The 19735-nt window shown below is 40.8% G+C and overlaps 3 protein-coding genes, 1 long non-coding RNA gene and 1 pseudogene across 10 annotated transcripts in view; 2 read left to right on the plus strand and 3 right to left on the minus strand.

Moving 5' to 3' along the window:
• LOC138026333 (nucleolar protein dao-5-like) overlaps nucleotides 1-5342 on the plus strand; it is a 23916-nt gene extending 18574 nt beyond the window's left edge. Inside the window, exon 14 of the mRNA XM_068873645.1 lies at nucleotides 1-5342. This exon is cut by the window's left edge and continues 2464 nt beyond it. The gene's annotated coding sequence lies outside the window, so the exon portion shown is untranslated.
• On the minus strand, nucleotides 1901-2796 carry LOC138026335 (uncharacterized; annotated as a pseudogene).
• Nucleotides 5343-5426: 84 nt separating the features above from the next.
• On the plus strand, nucleotides 5427-11852 carry LOC138026334 (cell death regulator Aven-like). Its single transcript, XM_068873646.1, has 7 exons — nucleotides 5427-5605; nucleotides 6660-6726; nucleotides 7340-7417; nucleotides 8131-8204; nucleotides 8463-8570; nucleotides 9026-9523; nucleotides 11646-11852. Exons 1-7 carry the CDS (start codon nucleotides 5447-5449, stop codon nucleotides 11736-11738), a joined length of 1077 nt encoding a protein of 358 aa, XP_068729747.1. The 5' UTR covers nucleotides 5427-5446; the 3' UTR covers nucleotides 11739-11852.
• A 321-nt stretch (nucleotides 11853-12173) lies between these two features.
• On the minus strand, nucleotides 12174-14254 carry LOC138026336 (uncharacterized). The gene is made up of 2 exons (XR_011127247.1): nucleotides 13926-14254; nucleotides 12174-13079 (listed from the first exon to the last, which is right to left on the minus strand). It is a non-coding gene; the product is annotated as an uncharacterized lncRNA (long non-coding RNA).
• A 2703-nt stretch (nucleotides 14255-16957) lies between these two features.
• Nucleotides 16958-19735, minus strand: part of LOC138026332 (protein jagged-1b-like) — a 44764-nt gene continuing 41986 nt past the window's right edge. For all 7 annotated transcript variants that reach the window (XM_068873636.1, XM_068873637.1, XM_068873640.1 and 4 more), the window contains 3 exons: nucleotides 19484-19621; nucleotides 19164-19341; nucleotides 16958-18876 (listed from right to left, as the gene is read on the minus strand). In XM_068873636.1, coding sequence (XP_068729737.1) covers nucleotides 18437-18876; nucleotides 19164-19341; nucleotides 19484-19621 — 756 coding nt within the window. In that variant the 3' untranslated portion in view covers nucleotides 16958-18436. The remainder of the gene's footprint in view (nucleotides 18877-19163; nucleotides 19342-19483; nucleotides 19622-19735) is intronic.

The following is a 19735-nucleotide window of genomic DNA, read 5'->3' on the forward strand; positions in this document are numbered from 1 at the left end:
TGGTACACAATTTCCATTCCAAAATGACTTAACTTTATTATTTGTACAGCGCAAAAATTCATTTAGATGTGATTTAATGCGACTTGGAGTAATTGCAAAATTATTACAAAAACAGGAAATTATGTTTTAGATAACATTCCAGTAGCTCTCGCCAATGTCTTTGCTTGCATTCCTTTATAATATTATGTGGGAGTATGGGACTGCATCCCCCTTAGCGTAACAAGTCCTCACTCAGCTTGCCATCTATTGACTCTATTATTTGCCTTCTGCTCCTCACTCAAAAGCCTGGTTCCAGGCACAAAAGTAAACAAGAAGTTGCTGAGACTACTGACAGACTTTCTATTGATATTATTGCTAATTTCATATTTGTTGCATTGTTTTGTAAGCCCATTGCCTAGTGTTCTGAATGCCAAACAATTGAGTTCACATGTAACCTGATGTAATTATGTCCAACCATTGTAAAATAAAATAATACAAAATCTTTTCCTACTGTTTACTACAGTTGAGGTATTATTCAATTGTTTTATCGAGTCTTCTGCTTCAAGTACCAGACACCTTAAACAAACCATTGTTTCTAAGTAACTGTGATTTGGCTTCCTATTGTTTCACTGTTTTGTTCCTTTTTTTTACATCTTCTTTCTTTTGCTATTTCTCTTGATCACGTAACAGCTCTGTGTATATACTGTACTATACTCCCTCCTCCCCCACCTCCATGATATTAGCTATTGAAGAGGAGTCACTTCTGTATGTTTGAAAGGTGTACAACTGGGTGTTCGTCCGTCAATTCGACGAGGACCATCTAATCATCCTGGGGCTGGGAGAGCCTGTCCCTGTGGGTGTGGAGATGGCTTGTGAGGCCAATCTGCACTCGAAAGGTTCTGGTGCAGTGTGGACAGGGGATGGTGGCTACTGTCGGAGACTTGGAGGCTCTGCTTTTCCTGTCTTCCCTGCATGCCTTAGCGGGTTGGTGCATCACCTCAGTCTTCTTGTTGCAGGCATCAGAGAACTTATCGACGCTGTGTTCCATGTCCACTTCTGAGGCAGCTTTGAGGGCGTAGTCATCAGCAAACAGGAGGTTGTTGATGGTATCTGTTGAAACCTTGGTTTTTGCAAGGAGCCTCCTGAGGTTGAAGAGTGACCCGTCATACCTGTACCTGATGCTGATGCCTGCATCCGAGTCCCTAAAGGAGTCTGACAGCATTGTCAAAAACATGAAGGTGAATAGGGTGGGGGCGAGCACACAGCCCTGTTTCACTCCATTGGAGAAGGGGAACGGTGCAGAGGTCTCTCCGTTGTCTTGCACTCTAGCCAGCATGCCATAATGGAACTGACGTATGATGGTGATGAACTTTGTACTTTGCCATTATTCTCCACAGACCCTCTCTACTAACAGTGTCGAAGGCCTTGGTCAGATCGACAAAGGTGGAGTACAGGTCAGTGTTCTGTTCCTGACACTTCTTTTGCAGCTGCCTGGCAGCAAACACCATGTTGATAGTCCCGCGATCCTCCCGGAAGCCACACTGGCTCTCTGGTAGGAGACCTTGCTCAAGGTGGTCTATGAGCCGATTGAGTAGCACTCTGGCCAGGGCCTTGCCTGCGACCGACAGCAGGGATGTTCCACGGTGGTTGTCACAGGCCTGGCGGTTTCCTTTCCGCTTGTACAGATGTATGATGGAGGCATCCTTGAAGTCTTGTGGAAGTGTCTCATGCTGCCATACGACTTGGAAGAGTTGATGGAGTTTCTCAATCAGTGCCCTGCCGCCCTCTTTGTAGATCTCAGCTGGGATCGAGTCTGAACCAGGCGCTCTGCCACTGGACAGCAGGCGGATTGCTTTCAGGATCTCATCAAACATTGTTATGGCATCCAATGCCTCATTGACTGGAACTTTGTGGGAGACGGTTAATGGCCTTGTCGTTGAGGGTGGAGGGACAGTTGAGTACACTGTTGGAAGTGTTCAGCCCATCTCTCTAGGATCTTGTCCTTGTCAGTGATGAGACAAGATCCGTCTGCACTGAGGAGAGGTGGTGATCCAGATGTGGTGGGACCATAGTTTTCTTTCAGGCCATCGTAGAAATTTTTCATGTCATTCCTGTCAGCATAGCCTTGGATCTCATCAGTTTTGTTGCTTAACCAGGCGTCCTGCATCTGATGCAGCTTCAGCTGCATGGTGCTGCGCATGTTCCTCAGTGCGTGTGATCTCAGCACAGTTCTCGTCGAACCAGTCTTTTTGTCTTCTGGAGGTGGGCCCAAGGCACTCCATGGCTGTGTTGTACACGGTTTCACGGAGTGCTCCCCACGCTGCTTCCACATCTTGGTCATCCAGCATGATGGACTCTAGGCGTTCTTCCAGGGTGGCAGCAAAAGACTGCTTCATGGCGCCTATCTTCATCTTGTTGACATTCAGGCGTTTTGGTGCTTTCACGCCTTGTGGCCGTCTGTTTGGCTGGATGCGTAGCCTGAGTTTTGCGACGATAAGGCGGTGGTCCGTCCAGCACTAAGCTCCACATAGCCTTTGTGACACGTACATCCTGCCTGTTCCTCTTAATACGGGTGGGTAGGCGGAAGGCCATGTTTGTGATCAATAGGTCATGCTCGGCGCAGGTCTGGAGGAGTAGTAGGCTGTTGCGGTTGCCAACTCCATGCTTCCCAATCACACCTTCCCAAGCAGCGCTGTCACAGCCAACTCTCGCCAAGGATGATGAGCTTGTCTGCGTTGGGAACAGTGGCGATGACAGCATTGAGATCTTCATAAAACTTATCTTTGATCTCATCTGGGTTGGACATGGTGGGGGCATAGGCGCTGACAAGAGTGGCGAACTTCTTCCGATGTGAGAGGGGGAGTCTCATCGTCATAAGTTGATCATTCACACCTTTTGGGGGTCCAGCCAGCTTGCCAACGAGCGTTGTTCTCACTGCAAACCCAACTCCAGCTTCACGTCTCTCTTCGGGTCCACGTCCACTCCAAAAGAAGGTGTACCCTGTGCCTCTTTCACAGAGTTCTCCCTCGCCTGCTAGCCTGGTCTCACTGGTACCTAGTGACTTCACTTGCAATAAGTGCTGTGCGTCTCTGTGGTCTGTCAGAGTTGTACCTGCCAACAAGCATGCAAACGTTCCATGTGGCAAGATTCAGAGGAGTTGTCCTTGTTGGTTTCCTTTTAGTTTGTCGACCGCGTCTGTAGGGTCCCCGCAGGTGCGGTAAGCTAGCTAGGGTGACATGGAGCAGGCAATGTTTAGGGCACCTTTTCTAGCCCCTTCCTCATGTTGTGGAGGTGAGCAGTGCGGTCCTGAAGAGGGCTGCTCAGTTGCTCAGACGGCTGCCGAAATCCACTGCTGCTCCTTTCGGTAGATAGCGACCCTAATTGCCTGAGCCGCCTGTGTGCAGGGTTGTGACTATGACTGCCAGTGTACCCACACCTGTCGCTTCGCCGCTTGCCTGTCGCCACAGGACTTGTGGGAGTGGGATGATGAATGATAGATGACTTGCGCAATGACTTTGTTTAAAGTGAAGAAGAGTTGCGTGATGTCGACCTCACTCTCTCGTCCGTGACCCACCAATGTCCAGTGGCAAGACCAGGTCCAGACGACTGGTGATTGAAATGGATGCAGTGGATCACCAAATTGCCCTACGTGCCTCAACTTGCTCAGTACACTCCACAGCGTGTTGCTGAAGCCGCCTTTCTCTCTGTTGAACCATTTAGGATTCCTCCTCAGAGTCAGCCGGCATCCAGTCTCGGCATGCCCCAGGTAGGCAAGCACTAAGGTTTCAACTGTCAGAGTGGCATGCAACTTCGACAGTGGAGACTCGTCGTGGTAGGGACGTCTAACCCCTGTCACAGGTCCACAGAACCTGCCCACTACCAAAATAACTATCATAGGGGTGGGTCACACAAGAAACAATACTGTTTGTTTTACAAAAACTAACCCCATTTACCCTTGAGAGTGACACTTAATAGATTTTACTTTGTCTAACATCAGACGATTTTACTCGTTAATGGGGGGTGCCCTAGGGCGTTTGAGGTGTGAATGGGTTAAACTCAGTCACATTTAAGTCTGGGAACCCAGATTTGATCGAGTGCGAATGGGGGACTGGGACTTGTGACATAGCAGGAGTCAGTTCAGTTCAGTTACTCCTGCTATTTCATCAGCCCAGGACTTCAATATACCGCCTCGCTTGGTCAAAAAAGCACAGAAATCCGAAAATATGCTTTTTAATGCATTTGAAGCCTTGAAAAAAATGTCTCGAACTGTAAAAAACAGGTTATTTTCGAGAATTACTTTTAGTGGAGGGTTCTTGTTTTTTTTCTTCTTTAAAAAAAAATTGGTGATAAGCACTTTGAGGTGATGATGCTGCTGGAAAATGAAGATAGGAAGTTATGCAAAGGCATGGTACGCTGCATGGATAATGTGTTGGCAGACCTCTTGCCATCCTGTAAGGACAGGTTGCTTTGAAAATAGAGGTCATCCTTATAAGATCCCACAGGTATGACCTGGCCCCAGTTGTTTGAACACTGGATAGTGCGATCCACCTGATAACACAATTGGTTTTGCTTGTGTTTATCTGCTGGATAGTGATTTCTCCAGTGGATAGCGTTATCCACCTTTTGAACAACCGGGCCAGAAGGTTACAGATACTGTTTTATGAATATGTCTCACGAAAATCGTTTTATTGCTTACTTGTTCCTCAGTAATCTGAAATGTTGTTTTGGAATAAATAATCAACATCAGCCCAAGTATGTCATAGTATTTGAAGTTTCCGTCATATTCATTTTTCTGTACTATGAGTTGTCCCTTCTTTTTCGGTTGTGTGAAAAGAAGTGAAGAAAAAAAGCTAATTAATTACTGACATTCCATCCTTGAAACTTCATCATAATTCGTCACTTGTCACACTTTCAGCGCACCGTCAGCATATTACTTTTTATTGGTCCTTCCAAAGTTGCCAGCAATAATGTTACGCAATCGTGATGGAACCGGCCTCAAAATGAGTTGGAAAGTGGCACCGCTATTAGTTAACGAAGATTTATCTCCTGTCATCAGCTTCTCGCGTGAAAAATCCCATTCCTTTGCACTCCATTTTCTCTAGTTGCCTGAGCTGGTTTTGTGCTCTCCGCAGCAAGTACTCGATACGAAGTCCGTCAGTCTTGGGAATCGCAGAATTTTTTCGAAACTCGTATTTTATGTGATCTGTGAATCCAGGCTTATCTTGACTTGCACGAAGAAACTTTCGATACAAGGATAGCACTTGCTTCTGTAGGCGACTACGCACCATTGTAACAGGCAAAGTATTCGCAAATAATCACGTTTTTTCAGAGTACTCCGCCATCTTTTTCATGCATATCATTGCACCTGCAGGTATGTACTTTAAGTAGGGTTATTAAAGTGTACCACCTGGGTAAATCCGTTTTCATATCTACGCCCTGGGAACAAGGCTGCTGTTTTCATTTTGCCATGAGACCAGACGAACACAAGAAAAAGAATCGAGCGGAATATAAGAAAAAACATGGTATTCCCAGCAAGAAGGCGCCTCCGATGGAAGGCAAGGAAAATTTTAAGGAAGACTACGCCGCCCAAGATGTGGAAAAAGTTGTTTCACCTGAAACTGAGGAGGTAAAATTATTTCTCAAAGCAGTGATCTATGGTAGCTTCTCGTAGACTATCGTAATGAACTATCAAACTTACAATGTATATTAGTGGTTTCCACGTGGTATTCACAACGACGAATTATTCTCAGTCATATCTTTCCACATTGTAGTCAGTTGTTTCCACAAAAATGTCAGGTCATTCCACAATCTAGACAGAATATTCCACTTAGCAATAGTTAATAGACTGGTAATAAATAGTTAATAGTAGATTGCTCCAGAAGTGTATTACGCTTCTATGGCGTTTAGGTGGAATGATCTGATTGGATACCCCTAAAGCTTGTCAACGTTCATTTTTCAAACTAAAAGTGGATATTTTCGCACTGAGGTCGGCTTAACTCTTGAATACCCCAGGACTAATTTGCATATGAATAGAAAATTAGGTGTTCTTCAAACAGTGCTACTTCAAGAAAGCAATGGGTCAAACTGCACACATACCCTCTGCAAAGTATGTGAATCATATTTAATCACTGTTGGCGAAAGGCAACGTCACAATAGGGGAGACCAGGGTAGGTTATTGAAGCACAAGGCAAGAGTGGATGCAGAGCAAAAAATAGGCTTTTTGTGTCACTTTGGCTAAAAAGAGATACTGACAGATGTAAGAGAAGGAGAGTGGTGATCCTCTCACTTAACTGAACAATTTAATTAAGCATTTCTTATAGTCACCAGACAAATTCAGGTAGCTCCAACAGGATTTGAGCCCATGACCTCTGCAATACTGTTGCAATGCTCCAAACAATTGCTCAATTTCTCCAGTTAAGTGCGAGGATCAACATTCACTCCTTCGTCTATACACTGTAACCCGCACTTCAAATACTATACATTCATTTCATTCAATAACAGGGTAGCCTGCATGGCTGGTAGTATTCTAGGCAGCAGAATAAAGTTTTGGCAGCAGAGCCAATCTCTGCGCAGCTTCGCTCTCTTTTAGCACCTCCACCACCAAAACTTTAGTCCGCACGCCTACAATACCTCCAGCTACGCAGGCAACTGACAGGTGTGTATTATTTCTGTATAATCAGGCAGAACAAGTGCAGTTCTCAAGGAGAAAGATACAAAGTAATTGGGATAGATATGAAGAGATTACAGGTGGGTCTTCTGATTTCTCACACATGGATAGAGTACATTAAACAATTATTGGATGAGGTTGAGCATGATATCATGAATTATCAAAACCGAGGTCTGTGCTATCTGCCGAAGCCGAAGGCTGAGGCAGATAACACAGACACGAGGTTTTGATGATTCATGATATCATGCGAAAACCGAATTCGATAATTGTTTTCTTATACATTTTTTACATAATTCATCCTCAGAAACAGAAGGGAAGCATTCATCCATTTTGTTTCTGAGGAGAACACTCCAAGGGGCTTAGTAACCAGGCAGACATTGAGCTTGACATGATAAATGTAATATCTGCAGCAGATATTACATTTATCATGTCAAGTTCACAAGCTATTGTGAATTGATTGAATGCTCTCGACCAATAAGATTTTGCATAGTGAGTCTGATATATAATAATAAAAATTATTGGAAGATGTATAGACTGAGTAAAATAAGACACAAGAAATAAAAATTAATGTTTATGAGTGTACTTTACTCAAAATTTGCAAATGGCCTGGTGCTTTGTCAAATGTACAAAACCTAAAAAAAAAGAGTTCTTTGATCTCAACTTGTGAAAAAAAATATTTTTTCTTTCTTGCAGAATTTAGTGAGGAGGAAGATGTGTCTTTAAGTGTTAAGCAGAGGGGAGAAGATTACAATGTTCTTCTTCAAAGATCAGGTAAATTAGTTTACTTTTTGGGAAAACAATAACTACAGTATGGTGAAAATAATGTGAGTGATTTAGATAGGACATTTTTTGCTGCTGATATACTGTATAGTGATGGTGAACGGGCTTTACAACCAAGAGCTGGAAAGGAAATATTTCAAGCCAAAGATAACATACGGTACCTGAAAAACCCCAACTGGCAACAACCCATTGGACATTAAATTTACTAAGCGGGGTAGATTCTAGCTTAGGACTACTGATGACTAATCCATCCATTGGGCAGAGCAAGATTGGCACATGTAAATCCAAGGGCTTCTCCACTGTACCACTCTGGTTACATATAAGTAGGTGAGCCAGGAAATCTTGGAATCCAAGATCCAATGATTTTGCAAGGCCTTTTCAGTCGAGTGCACATAATGTAGTGGCTATTGCTTGCTGACTGCATCTCAGCATTCTGGGTTCAAATCCCAGCTTGTGCGTTCCAAAGTTCACTCAGTTTTCCATCCATTCCTGGTGGGTAAAATGAATACCAGAATCAATGGGGAAAAGTTGTGCATGCGATGGAATTGGAGTATAGTGCGCACCCCTAATGTAAGTTACAGTAGAAGCTAAAAAGGAGCCTTTGGTTTGTCTTTGACTTTGGTCTGCTCTTGTTTCGTTAAACCTTCTTGTTGTTATTACTGTACTACTGTAGTGTAACCAATCTGTGATTTTATATTCTTCAGCTAACCCTGCATCAGAATTCCGCTTTCACTCGGAGAAGGACTGGGACCAAGAATCTCACTTAAGTACATCACAAGTGAGAAAGATAGCTCATAATTATTTCTATAGTAATAATATTGTGACCTAGACATTCAGGTGGCATGAAAGCTTACAAATTCTTGCGTAATTAATTTCTGCTTCCTATTATTTTTGAGCTATTGGTTAAGTAAATATTAAATTTATAAAATGAATTTTTAGTATTTCCATGTTATATTAGTTCTATACTTTCAAGTAGTTCTTAATTTTGTCAGTAGATAGACTGGTTTGGGCTTTTAATTTTTAATCTCCCTTTTAGGACACTGCTTCAGCTCTCAATGTTGATTTTGCTGCCCTAGCAACCTCATTAAACAGTGTTCCACTGCACAAACGTCTAAACATCTCAGCTGATTATTTGCACTTACCTGTGAGTATGTTCGTGGTTATTGGAAAAAAATACTATTTTATCAGTTGTCATTATTTTTGTGAAATTGAAAGTGATGTTTTTACATTCAAATTAAAATCTGACAGAGATGAGGATTCATTGGCTTTTTATTCAAACAAAGCACAAGATGCCCGTAAGACATGTTGATTTGTCTTCTGTTACTGTTGTGATGAGAGTCACATGTTTCAATTTTCTCAAGAAACATTGTTTTCTTTGGCCAGAAATTGACGTGGATTTTTGAGCATGTTTTGTTCAACTGAAGTCAATGAGAGTATCCAAGATATTCTACTGTTACCAGTATTACATATGGAGTTACATCAAAGTTATTTAAACCTCAAGGGTATGGAATTTAGACAAAAGAGCAGCTGAAATGTCTATAAACCAAAGGTAGTAGCAATGTGGAATAATTCAGGTTGTGGAATTAACCTCCTTTTCAGCCAGATCTTGTTCTTGAATTTGAAGAAAGGGCAAAGCTATACAGACCAGACCAACCTTGTTTAACTCCCACCAATGAAAGACACATCATAGGGAAACCAGAAGTAAGACCTGGCAATGTCAGTTCACCACAGATTAACAAACAAGCGGAAAGAGGTTTCATTAAAAGAAGCCAAGAACAGTTTGGTAGCAATACAAAAGAGTTGAGGAACTCACAAAGAAGCAACAAGGAGGTGTTGAAAGCTAACCCAATCAGAAATGGTGTCCAACATTCCCAAGTGAAGCCAAAGAGTGTGGAGAAAATAAAGACATCATTGAAGGACGTGTGCAATGCTGTTACAATTTCTCCAAGCACAAATGGAACAGCAGGAAAAGGGCTGGAATCAGTTATTGTTGGCAATCAGGATGATGAACTTGAATTCCTGCTTTCTCTCGAATCAGCTGAACCTACCAGAGATAACATTACCGCTACTCATACTGTCAGTGTAAATACTTCAGAGGTTAGTATGTTGAACAGGAGTGGCATCAAGATTTGGAAAAAGAAGAGACAAAAATTTCATCTTAAATGTAAACACAAAGTTGACACTATAACATAATTTCCAAAATAATAATATTATTAATTTATTATAATTTATAGATACCGGTAAATGCAGGTGATAAATTTTGACAGAGATAATTGAAAATCTAATATGATCACTAGATACCTACAATTTAACCCAGTCACACCTAAAGCGTCCACAATTGACGAGTACAATCGTCTGGCGTTAAAGTGCCCCTAACCCCAAAATGTTTTTTTCGCTAAAATGAATCTTTGCACTTGCTCGAAACGCATTGCGGCAATTTTTTCCTTTTTCTAACAAATTCTGCCACTTTATAGGCTTCGAAAGTTGCGAAAATCCAAGCATCTTTTGTTCACGACCGAGTCAGAAGGGGAGTGGGTCTATTCCTGATGTGACGTCACAAACTGATTTACATTGCATTAACTCTTTGTAAACATGCATGCAAAGTAGATTGTGACGTCACATCAGGTATAGACCCATTCCCCTTCTGACTCGGTCGTGAACTAAAGATGCTTGGATTTTCGCAACTTTCGAAGCCTATAAAATGGCAGAATTTGTTAGAAAAAGGAAAAAATTGCCACAATGCGTTTCGAGCAAGTGCAAAGATTCATTTTAGCGAAAAAAATATTTTGGGGTTAGGGGCACTTTAACATCTACAAGACTCGCTCTCAGGTGGGGAAGGGTAAAAAAAATTATTCAGAACCTTACTTCAAGGAATCTAAAAAATTCACAATTTCAATCTTGCATTAACCCATTGACTCCTGAACCCCTGCTGACTAGTAAAATAGCCAAGTGTTTGAGTAAAATCTATTAAGTCTCACTCCCAGAGGTCAATGGTTTAAGAAGTTCAAAGGATCGCCTCTACCACTTGCAATGGTTGGCGGTTATTGCATTCTTGATGAAGAGCCTCCTTTTTTCTTAAATTAGAAAAGTAGCTGGGAAAATAGAGTGACTTTCGCATGACCTTGAAAACATGTTCACAATTTGTTTCACCGACCAATGTTTGGCAAGATTAAAACAAAGCTTCTCCTTATTCCTGCCAAGGAAACTCCCAATATGGGCAGCAAACAGTTCCATTGCCCAATCACATTACTGCATTTTAAATGACGTCAAGGCAAAACTTCCCAGCAAGTTCAATGGAGAGATGACGTTTAATTTGCATCAGGGTTTGCTAAGCTAATGCAAATTCGCGCTCATTTGTTTTTGTCTGATAAGCCAATGAAATGTTTTGCATTTTTGTTTACACTGTACATACTGTTTTTATGTTTATTTTCAAGGTCATATGAAAGTCGCTCTAAATCATCACCATCACGTAGTGCAGATGGTGATAGGGGCCTCTGGGAAGTACGTGTACAATATATTATTGGGAACCCACTAGGATCACCCGTTCCCTGTGGGATGAACAATGGCATAAGATCAGCCAGTGCTTGGAGCAAACGTTTTCAAGGCTGCTGCCTAAGAAAATTTTAAAGTGGCCCTCAGAGCTAAACGCTGAGAACTTAGGAGCACAACATATGAAGTGAAAGGTGTTACTGTGAAAAATTAAGGCGCCCATAGCTATTCTTTGAGAGCCCCAGGCTACCGGGCTCCTGTTAGGCAACAGCCTTGGTTTTCATAGTAACAATCATTAATTTATTTGATAGCCAGTCCATTTAACTCCAAATCACTGTTTGGAATCACTACACTTTACCTCTAACTAAAAAGAATTTTTGTTTCATTTTTTATGAAGAAGAGATAAATGGAGTACACCAAGGCAAAAAAATCTCTCTAATAACAAATAAAAAAAAGAGAAACAACAAGTCATATTCAATCCACGTGACACTGAGTCTCTCTGGTAATAACCAAAGCCCTTAATGAGGAGATAAACAAGGATGGTGGCAGCAATCACTAAAGAACTTGGTCATAATAATCCCCTGACTTTTCCTGACTGTAATCCAGTGCAAGTTTATTAGACTAATGGTAAAAATAAGTCAAATCTTTCCCAACTTTCTTCTTGTTTTTGCAGCCTTTTTCCCAGCCCAGTTGAAACTTAACTGATGTGACTGTCTTTTTTTTTTTACAGGTAAAACCGCCATTAGACTTTCCATCTTCCTCTCTGAAACCAAGAAATAACGATAATGATTTGGAAGACTGGCTTGACAGCATATTGGACTGATCTCTTTTTGAGTATTCCAGTCCAAAAACAGCATGGCAATAAAATTATTCTCAAAAATGAATGTAATCTGAACAAAACGTGCATAAATAAAGTCTGAATAAATGATTTCCATGATTTTGATCACTCTGGTAAAATTAAAGAACAGCTCCCCCAAAAAATCTGTCAACCAACTGTCAGTATGAACTCTCACAGTTATCTCTGTCAACACAAACTGTCCTTCGGCAATTATTTAGACTATTCCATCATCTTGATACCACAAGCAAAGCACTCTACACCCTACATGTACATTGTATATTTTGTTTCATTTTTCCATTTAAAAAGAACAGAAATGTAGATTTCTTCATCTAGATCTTGTCATATTACTGATTCAGCTTTTGAAACAGAAGATCACTGTGCCTTTCATCGTATGCCGATCTTGAAGCTCAACTTTCAATCAACAGTTTCACTTTTAATGATGCGTGTTTGCAGAAACAGCTTCCCAACATTTCCAAAGTGGATTACAACATCAGCTGTGACCCACTTACCCTTTCTGTCACAATGATTGACAGAAAAAAAACAATCAACATCAAAGTCCGCCGGTTCATGTAAGATGAAATAATATGCTTTTGTTCATTTTTCCTTCCAGTAAATTCAATTAATTTTCAGTAGCTAGCTGCCCAGTATTTGACTCCTCGGTGGACTCTAATAATTGAGCATTTCTGAAGAGACTGGGCAATATTTCTGGTGGCAATAAACTTCTTGCTCTTAATTGGCTGAGATGAGATGAGTTGAGATGTCCTCCATAGCAAGTGTTAATGGATTCTTTGGGTGAAACTGAGATTATTTTTCCATTCATCTCACAAAAGAATTTCTAGAATTAATTTTAAAATGTTGATAAATAAAGTCCAAATAACAGACTCTTCAGGATCATCACTGTCATTGTACTGTCCTCCAAGTTCATCTACAGTGGAATAGTCGATTAAAACTTTCATTGTGTACTTTGTTAGCGGAGCATACACATGGCCAAACACAGATATCCCAACAGGTCTCTTATAATAACTGGGAATAGTCACAACATCTTCACCGCAGGTTGTGGATTTCAAGTCATAATGATCAAAATCCGGTTTAAGATTTTCCTGGGAAATGTAAAGATCTGCATCACCTTCCACACTTTCAAGAACCAGTGTAATCTCCCCTTCTTTTTTCAACTCAAAATATGTGAAGTTTCCTGCACCAATTTCTCCATCAAATGTCTGAATAATGTTTTCACAGGACACAAGTTTCAAAAGAAGGATGCAAATCAATTGTAGGCACAGAATAAACTCCATAACTGCTAATGGGTGTCAAGGATATCACAGCAACCTGCAAGAAATCATAAACAGCAGTAATGGTAAAAATTATGTCACTTATGTACCAGTCATTTGAAACTCCAAACCCCCCTCAGACATGAGTGGGGGAAATCGGGGATGTTTACAAAAAAAATGTACTTCAATTACGCACTATATTTTGGACTCCAGATAAACAGGGACTACACCAGGAGTCACAGTCCTCGCATCATGTACTGGTGGAATGATGAGGGAGTCACTGATCAGCAGTTTTCATTGTTTTAAATGACTGGTACAAAGGAAACCATAGACATTATGGGTGTGGTTTACAGGAACAAATCTATTATCCAGACTGTATTTTATTCTAATTGTGATTATTATATTCAATTTATATTTACTGTATCCTTTTGCTGAGGGACACTAAATATCTCAATGCCATACTGCTTACAAAGAGTGGAACACTGCATGAAATTGAACAACATTTTCCAGTATCCTCACTCTCCCTAATCTCCCACCAAGTCCGCATAATCGCTTTCCGACTTTACTTCTAATCAGGCATTCATCATTGAGGTACGTTCGAGTCCTGTTTTGTCATAAGACATATTCAGAGATTCGCCAAGTGCATTTAACAATACAATTAAATGGTGAATGATGTAATTATAAGGAATTCGAAACTACAATTGTAGCTGGTTGAACTAAATGAAGTTCTGAAATGCTTGACAGGGTCATTATGTAAACAAAACAATTTTCTCCTATCATACAGAATCGCATGAACACAGAATAAAGAAAATTGAATTCTAACACATTTTCAGCAATAAGGATACCACATACATTTTAAAGCCGTACTGTTAAATAGACGGAACAGGAAATAAACATTGTTTACCTGAGGACTTACAAGGCAATCATGGAACGTTCCATCGGACACGTTCCAACTGGCCGAGTGCAGTAAATAAGAATTTCACTAATGTTAGCAACCCACTTAACTTCTGAATGGGACAACAAGAAACCCGTGGAAATCCACCACCTATTGTTCGTGTTCCTTCGTACTTTTCTTTTTACAGCAGTACATCATTCAGCACAACTCCCAATCTGTGATTCTCGTTTCCAGAGCTACGATCCTTTTGGCCAGCGCCACAGATTCATCCGGTAGGTACGTCGTGTGTGGGGACACACATTGTATCAGAAGGTATTATATTAAAGCGATGGAGGACGTTTTCCGTGGATGTTTCCATAGCCTCATCTAAACACTCGGAGGGGTTGGGAGAATTCTCGACAGTTATGCCAGAGACGCAAACCCGAGATGCAGTCGCATTACTGTCTCGAATTCTCCCAACGGAAAAAAGTCCTCTATAGCGCTTCGTGCTCGGTAAGTATCGACCATTAGCGGACTGAAACAGAAGCTACGGCTCGGTGAACAAAAAATGCCATCAAGTTGTCTATTTCCCTCTGATTCTACTAAGCCTACGAATCTTCCCAATTCTGAGTAAGCACGGCTTATCCAATTATCTCCAATAGAGATTTCCAAAGCAACGACTAACATAATTCGAGCGCAAAAGCGTTTTCCATAATTGTCCATTTTCTCTTTATTTAAGCGTTGTTTGTAGGACGTGAATAACCGTGAGTATTTTAGGCATTTTTTTCACGTTGGGTAGATTCACTGGACGTATACAAACATGGACCCCTGGTCCATGGACCACCCCGGTGGACCCAGTCCATGGACCCCTTCATGGACCCGGTCCATGGACTACCCCTATAGACTACCCATTATTTTGTAAAGTTTCAAGCAGAAAAATCTTTAGAGAAAGGAGAGAAGTGATTGTCGCACTTATCTGGACAATTTAAGCAGTAGCCCATGACTAGGAGCGAGCAACTCCTATATTAAGCGTGTGTCAAGGCAGGTTTGCGGACCAATCTACCTTTAGACTACCTTTTCCGCAAGAAACGAAGAAAGTTTCCGTTCGGTAACACTGTGACGTCAATAAATCGCATGGGCTACTGATTTTCCACCTAATATGTAGTTGACCACTCCACTATTGGCTTTCAGGGTCAATGAACAACACTTTGTGGGGAACTTTGCCAGACTGCTTTTGCACATATACCTACATGCTACATGATAAATGCTATTATATTTACACGCAATCCTCGCCTACGCACGAAGATCTCGCGCAACCCTACACGGTTAATTAAGAAAAAAAACAAATGACGAAATATTTCTTCGGCCATTACAGGAACCTATGGTTTATCGTCCTTATCCAAGCAGACTAGAGAGTCTAACCATTTGCAAATGTCATTACAAAGGCAGCATTTTCTCCTCAGTTATTTAATGACCCTGAGTGTTGGTCCGGCCGGGATTTTGATCCTGCGACTCCTCCCGCACAGTAGTCTGATGCTCAACCACCTGAGCCAACCGGTCGGCTGAGTCCAGACCTACCAGCGTGGCATAAGACAGGCCAGGCCAGAAAGGCATGCTAAGGCCCCAAGAGGTCGACGTATGCAAAACATAACTTGCAACTGAGTGGCTTCATAGTTCAGTTGGTAGAGCATTGCACCGGGGGGGGAAGGGGGGGGGGGGACATCGCAGATGTCACGGGTTCGAATACCGTTGATGCCTCCTTAATTTTTCATGTCTCTGTAAGAGACAATAATTATTGCTTAAATTGTCCAGATAAGTGCCACGATGACTTCTCTTTATTTTCTAAAGATTTTTCTTCATGAAACTGTACAAAATGAGGGGTGGTCCACAGGGGTAATCCATGGACCTGGGGTTGGACCTGGGGTCCATGTTTTGTAAACGTCCAGCTTCACTTGATTTGCGAAACTGGAAACTGGTCGTTAATTAATGTCTTGAAAGTATTGCCCTAACAATGGTACGAGTGATTAAGGCTCAAATGAACTGAAAAGTACGAGTAATCGGTTTTCTTACACCACCTCACCAAGGATTGTTAACTTACCCAGTCAATGTGCCAGGTCTCCGATTACGTCTAAGGTGCGAAATTGACTTCTGTCCGATCGAAGCTCAAGTTTCAAGAGTAGTAAGAGTAATCCTTTCGCAAAATTTCAAGAATTTTGAGACGGTTAAACTTTAAATTTTGAGTGGGCTAGATGTATAATAATACTAAAATGCTCGTCGGTATTAACTAATTAAACTACTTGTTAACAGAGAGTGAGGTAGGTATTCTCGGGAATATCTAGCCTGCACAGGCTAGTTGTGAAATACGCAACGCAATATGCGCAATATACGCCGATGTCAATCTCTAAAATACGCAATACGTGCACAACGGTTTATTTTATCAGGGGTTAACTTGGAAAACGTCAAACAGCGCATGACCACCGTTTCCACCCGTTTTCTCCTGTAAACACCTGCAAAATGGATGTTTTTTTGCGCCGAGGTATACATTCGGATACAATCATCAAAAACTAGCTTGGACGCAATTCTAAACTGATTGATATCAGGGGCCCGTTTCTCGAACCCTGCGTGTGTTGCCAGTTGTTCGAGAAACGGGCCCCTGATCACAATCAGTTTAGAATTGCGTCCAAGTTAGTTTTTGATTATTGTACTGCTGATAATTAAATGTGACAAATTTATAACAGCGTGGTAAGAAACAAAATTCAGTCTTTCTGAAAAACTATAATGAGGCAGAAACCTGTTGAGAGCCATGATTTAAAGTGATTTTAATAAAAATAAGCGCTCTTCACATTAATTTTCTATCCAGACCATGCCATCTTCCATGCCATTCCTTACTTTTTTTTCGGGATCATTTGCGGTCCAAAATGGGGATCATTTGCGGTCCAATATGGGGATCATTTGTGGTCCAATATGGGGATCATTTGTGGTCCTGGTATCATTTGCGGTGCAGTTTGGGGATCATTTGCGGACCCGTACAGATCTCGATTAATTAAGGTGACACAAAAAAATCCGTTTTTATGTGTTTATTTTATGCCACGAGTAGCAACAGTCAGGCCTGATAAATTAAACTCTCGCTTACAATGAGAGAAGACATAAATTAATGGCGGCGCTGCATTAAGGCTATTTCAGAACCTGAGAGAAACAGTTCGTTTACAATAAGAGTTAAATTATCTTTTACTTTTGCACAGCGAGCTTTCATGGGAAAAACACATTTTATAATCTTTCAAGGATTATTAAGATATAACTTCAGCACGAACCAAACATTAATTGGTTTGCGATGAGACGTTTACTGCCGTTCAATTCTAAATTCTAATGTTGTCAACGCTTAGGTTTTAAATACCACCTAATTAAAAAGTGGAAATATAAATATTTTTGAGGAAAAAAGCAAGCATGTTCGCACCTTAAACAATGTCAAGTTGAATATTCAACGTTTTTATATGGATAATAACATTAAAAGTATTCATAAAATAAAATCCAATCTTCTGTAAGTTGATTATTTTATAATAATTAAGCTGCGAGAGGTACGAGGCTAAGCAGACCAATATGAAAGCATTTGTGAAAATCATGCCATTAATAAAACTAAAAAGTACGTTTACAAACTTGGCAGTGGTAAGAGAAGGACAAATTTACAAAAATATTCTAGAGCTTCCATCTGAGCATTTACCAAATTTACGTTTACTTAGAAAACTTAAGTCCGTGAGGGCCTGCATTGAGCCTCGTTCTATACAAAATAATTTAACAATTTCATTTTGTCAACTGACCGCAATAGTTATTCTTATAAAACTATTTGCCTACAAAATGTATTTCAAAACTTACTTTCGATTTCGTGGTTTGCAATTGAGTGAACAAGATCTAAAGGCACAGACGTGAAATGCACCAATCACAACGCGCGAAAAAAAAGGGAGAGAAGCTCATTGGGCAAAGTCATATTTGCTTCTGACTGGTTGAGAAAATGGCACGACGATTACACGACCTTTCCAAAGATGCAGACCATCGAAAGAACTAATCACAAATCGAGAAGGGATGCACAGGAAAGCGCTTTCGACAAAGTCTCACTTGCTTGTGTCTGGTCGAGAAAATGGCGCCAAATTACGAGACACTCAACTGAAACCACTTTTGTAAAAGTTAACTTAAACCAAACCAACACAAATCGTTCAAGGATAAATTGTTTTTTTCCCCGCACAGTAATGTGTTTTGACTCACCACTGTTCAAGCTGAACTACTGGACTATTTAAATACTAAATTAAATAGTTTACATATATACAGTTTTAAAAATCATTTACACGCCTTCGTTAAATTATTTACAAGTTGGCCCCTAAAGAAAATCAGCATCGTACAATTATGATGCTCTAGATATTTAACCTTTTTAATAAATAAATTCTTTCAGCCGCCATATTTTAAAATTGCTTTAGTGTGACAGTGATAAATTATATATTTTTTCAATCCTCTGTGTCGTATACTTGTGACTTTAAAAGACAGATAATTAGCTATACAATAATTTCGATTTGCGTACTATTTCTCTGAACACGAAATCTCCGCCATTCATCCTTGGCGCCCTCTTCTTTTGGGGAGAGTGGAGGGGAAAGTACTTGTGGTGGCGTTGAACACACTGATGGGTTTGACTCTACCAAACTAGTTCGATTGTACTCAAAGCTTCTAAGTTCAGTCGAACGTGTGGATGTTGAGGTTGAGGACGACGAAACGGTTGAATCTGTAGACGTTTGGTTGTAATAAGTTCGCGATGTTGTCACTGGTTTTTCGTGTGTGGCGTTTCGTTTCTTTTTTATCGCGGTTCTTGCTGCTAAGCGAGTTTCTCTGTTAGCTCGCCTTTGTTCTCTCCACTTTCCTCGGATGCACAGTATTAGTAGTAAAATGGCAGCCAATACAACCAGCGATGCAATAAGAGGTATTAGATAGTCAGGAGCAGCTGTTAAAGAAACAAACGGCTCTTATTAGAATTACTGTCACCCTTAGAAACCCACTAATATACTGCTATCCGCTTGCCTTAAAGGCCCATGTTCATCCAAAAGACATTGCGCGCTTGTGTTGTTGTTTTGAAATAGTTCCAGCGTTTTGATTTGGTGATTTTCGGATTTTGCTTCTGTGCAAAATTCAACACGGCGCGCAATGTCTTTTGGTTCAACATGGGCTTTTAAGTAATGCGCGCGATAGACGCTATCATTTTAATTTAACTGGCTACGTTCTCAAACCCACCTTTTTCTTCATGATAAGACAGAGTCACTGATCTCTCTACTGTGACTTCTTCAACAGCTACAAGGACTTTATACAGCGTTATATTGATCTCCTTTCCTTTCTTCCTAGGAACTGCTCGGATGTATCGTGCAATATCCATCGCTGCCTTTTCAGCCATTTCTGTGCGCGGGGTGCTGGCCTACAAAAAAGAGCGACAAAAAAACATAATTTAGATTCCGCAATTCTGGCTAAAGACGCAAATAACGTATGAGTCCACTAGCTTCGTAAAGCTACCTCGTCTTCCACACTTCTTTTTCGTATAACCTACACTTTGAACTTACCACAGAGACAACAACAGTAGTCGTTCGACCATTCTTGTCAGTTCCTTCACACATCAAACGAATGCTTGCTTTTTCTGCAAACTTCCTCAAAATCGCTAAATTCCTCAACTGGTGACAAAGTTCTTCGACCAGAGTTCCCTGCGAAATAGTAAAATTAAAAAATGATTTTAAAAAGGCTATGCCGGCGTATAGAGACCACTTACAGAATGGCATTAACGAATACTTTCATCAATTATGAAATAATCACATCGT

This window comes from Montipora capricornis, chromosome 12 (genome assembly GCF_036669925.1).
Source record: "Montipora capricornis isolate CH-2021 chromosome 12, ASM3666992v2, whole genome shotgun sequence".
Taxonomy (NCBI): Eukaryota; Metazoa; Cnidaria; class Anthozoa; order Scleractinia; family Acroporidae; genus Montipora; species Montipora capricornis.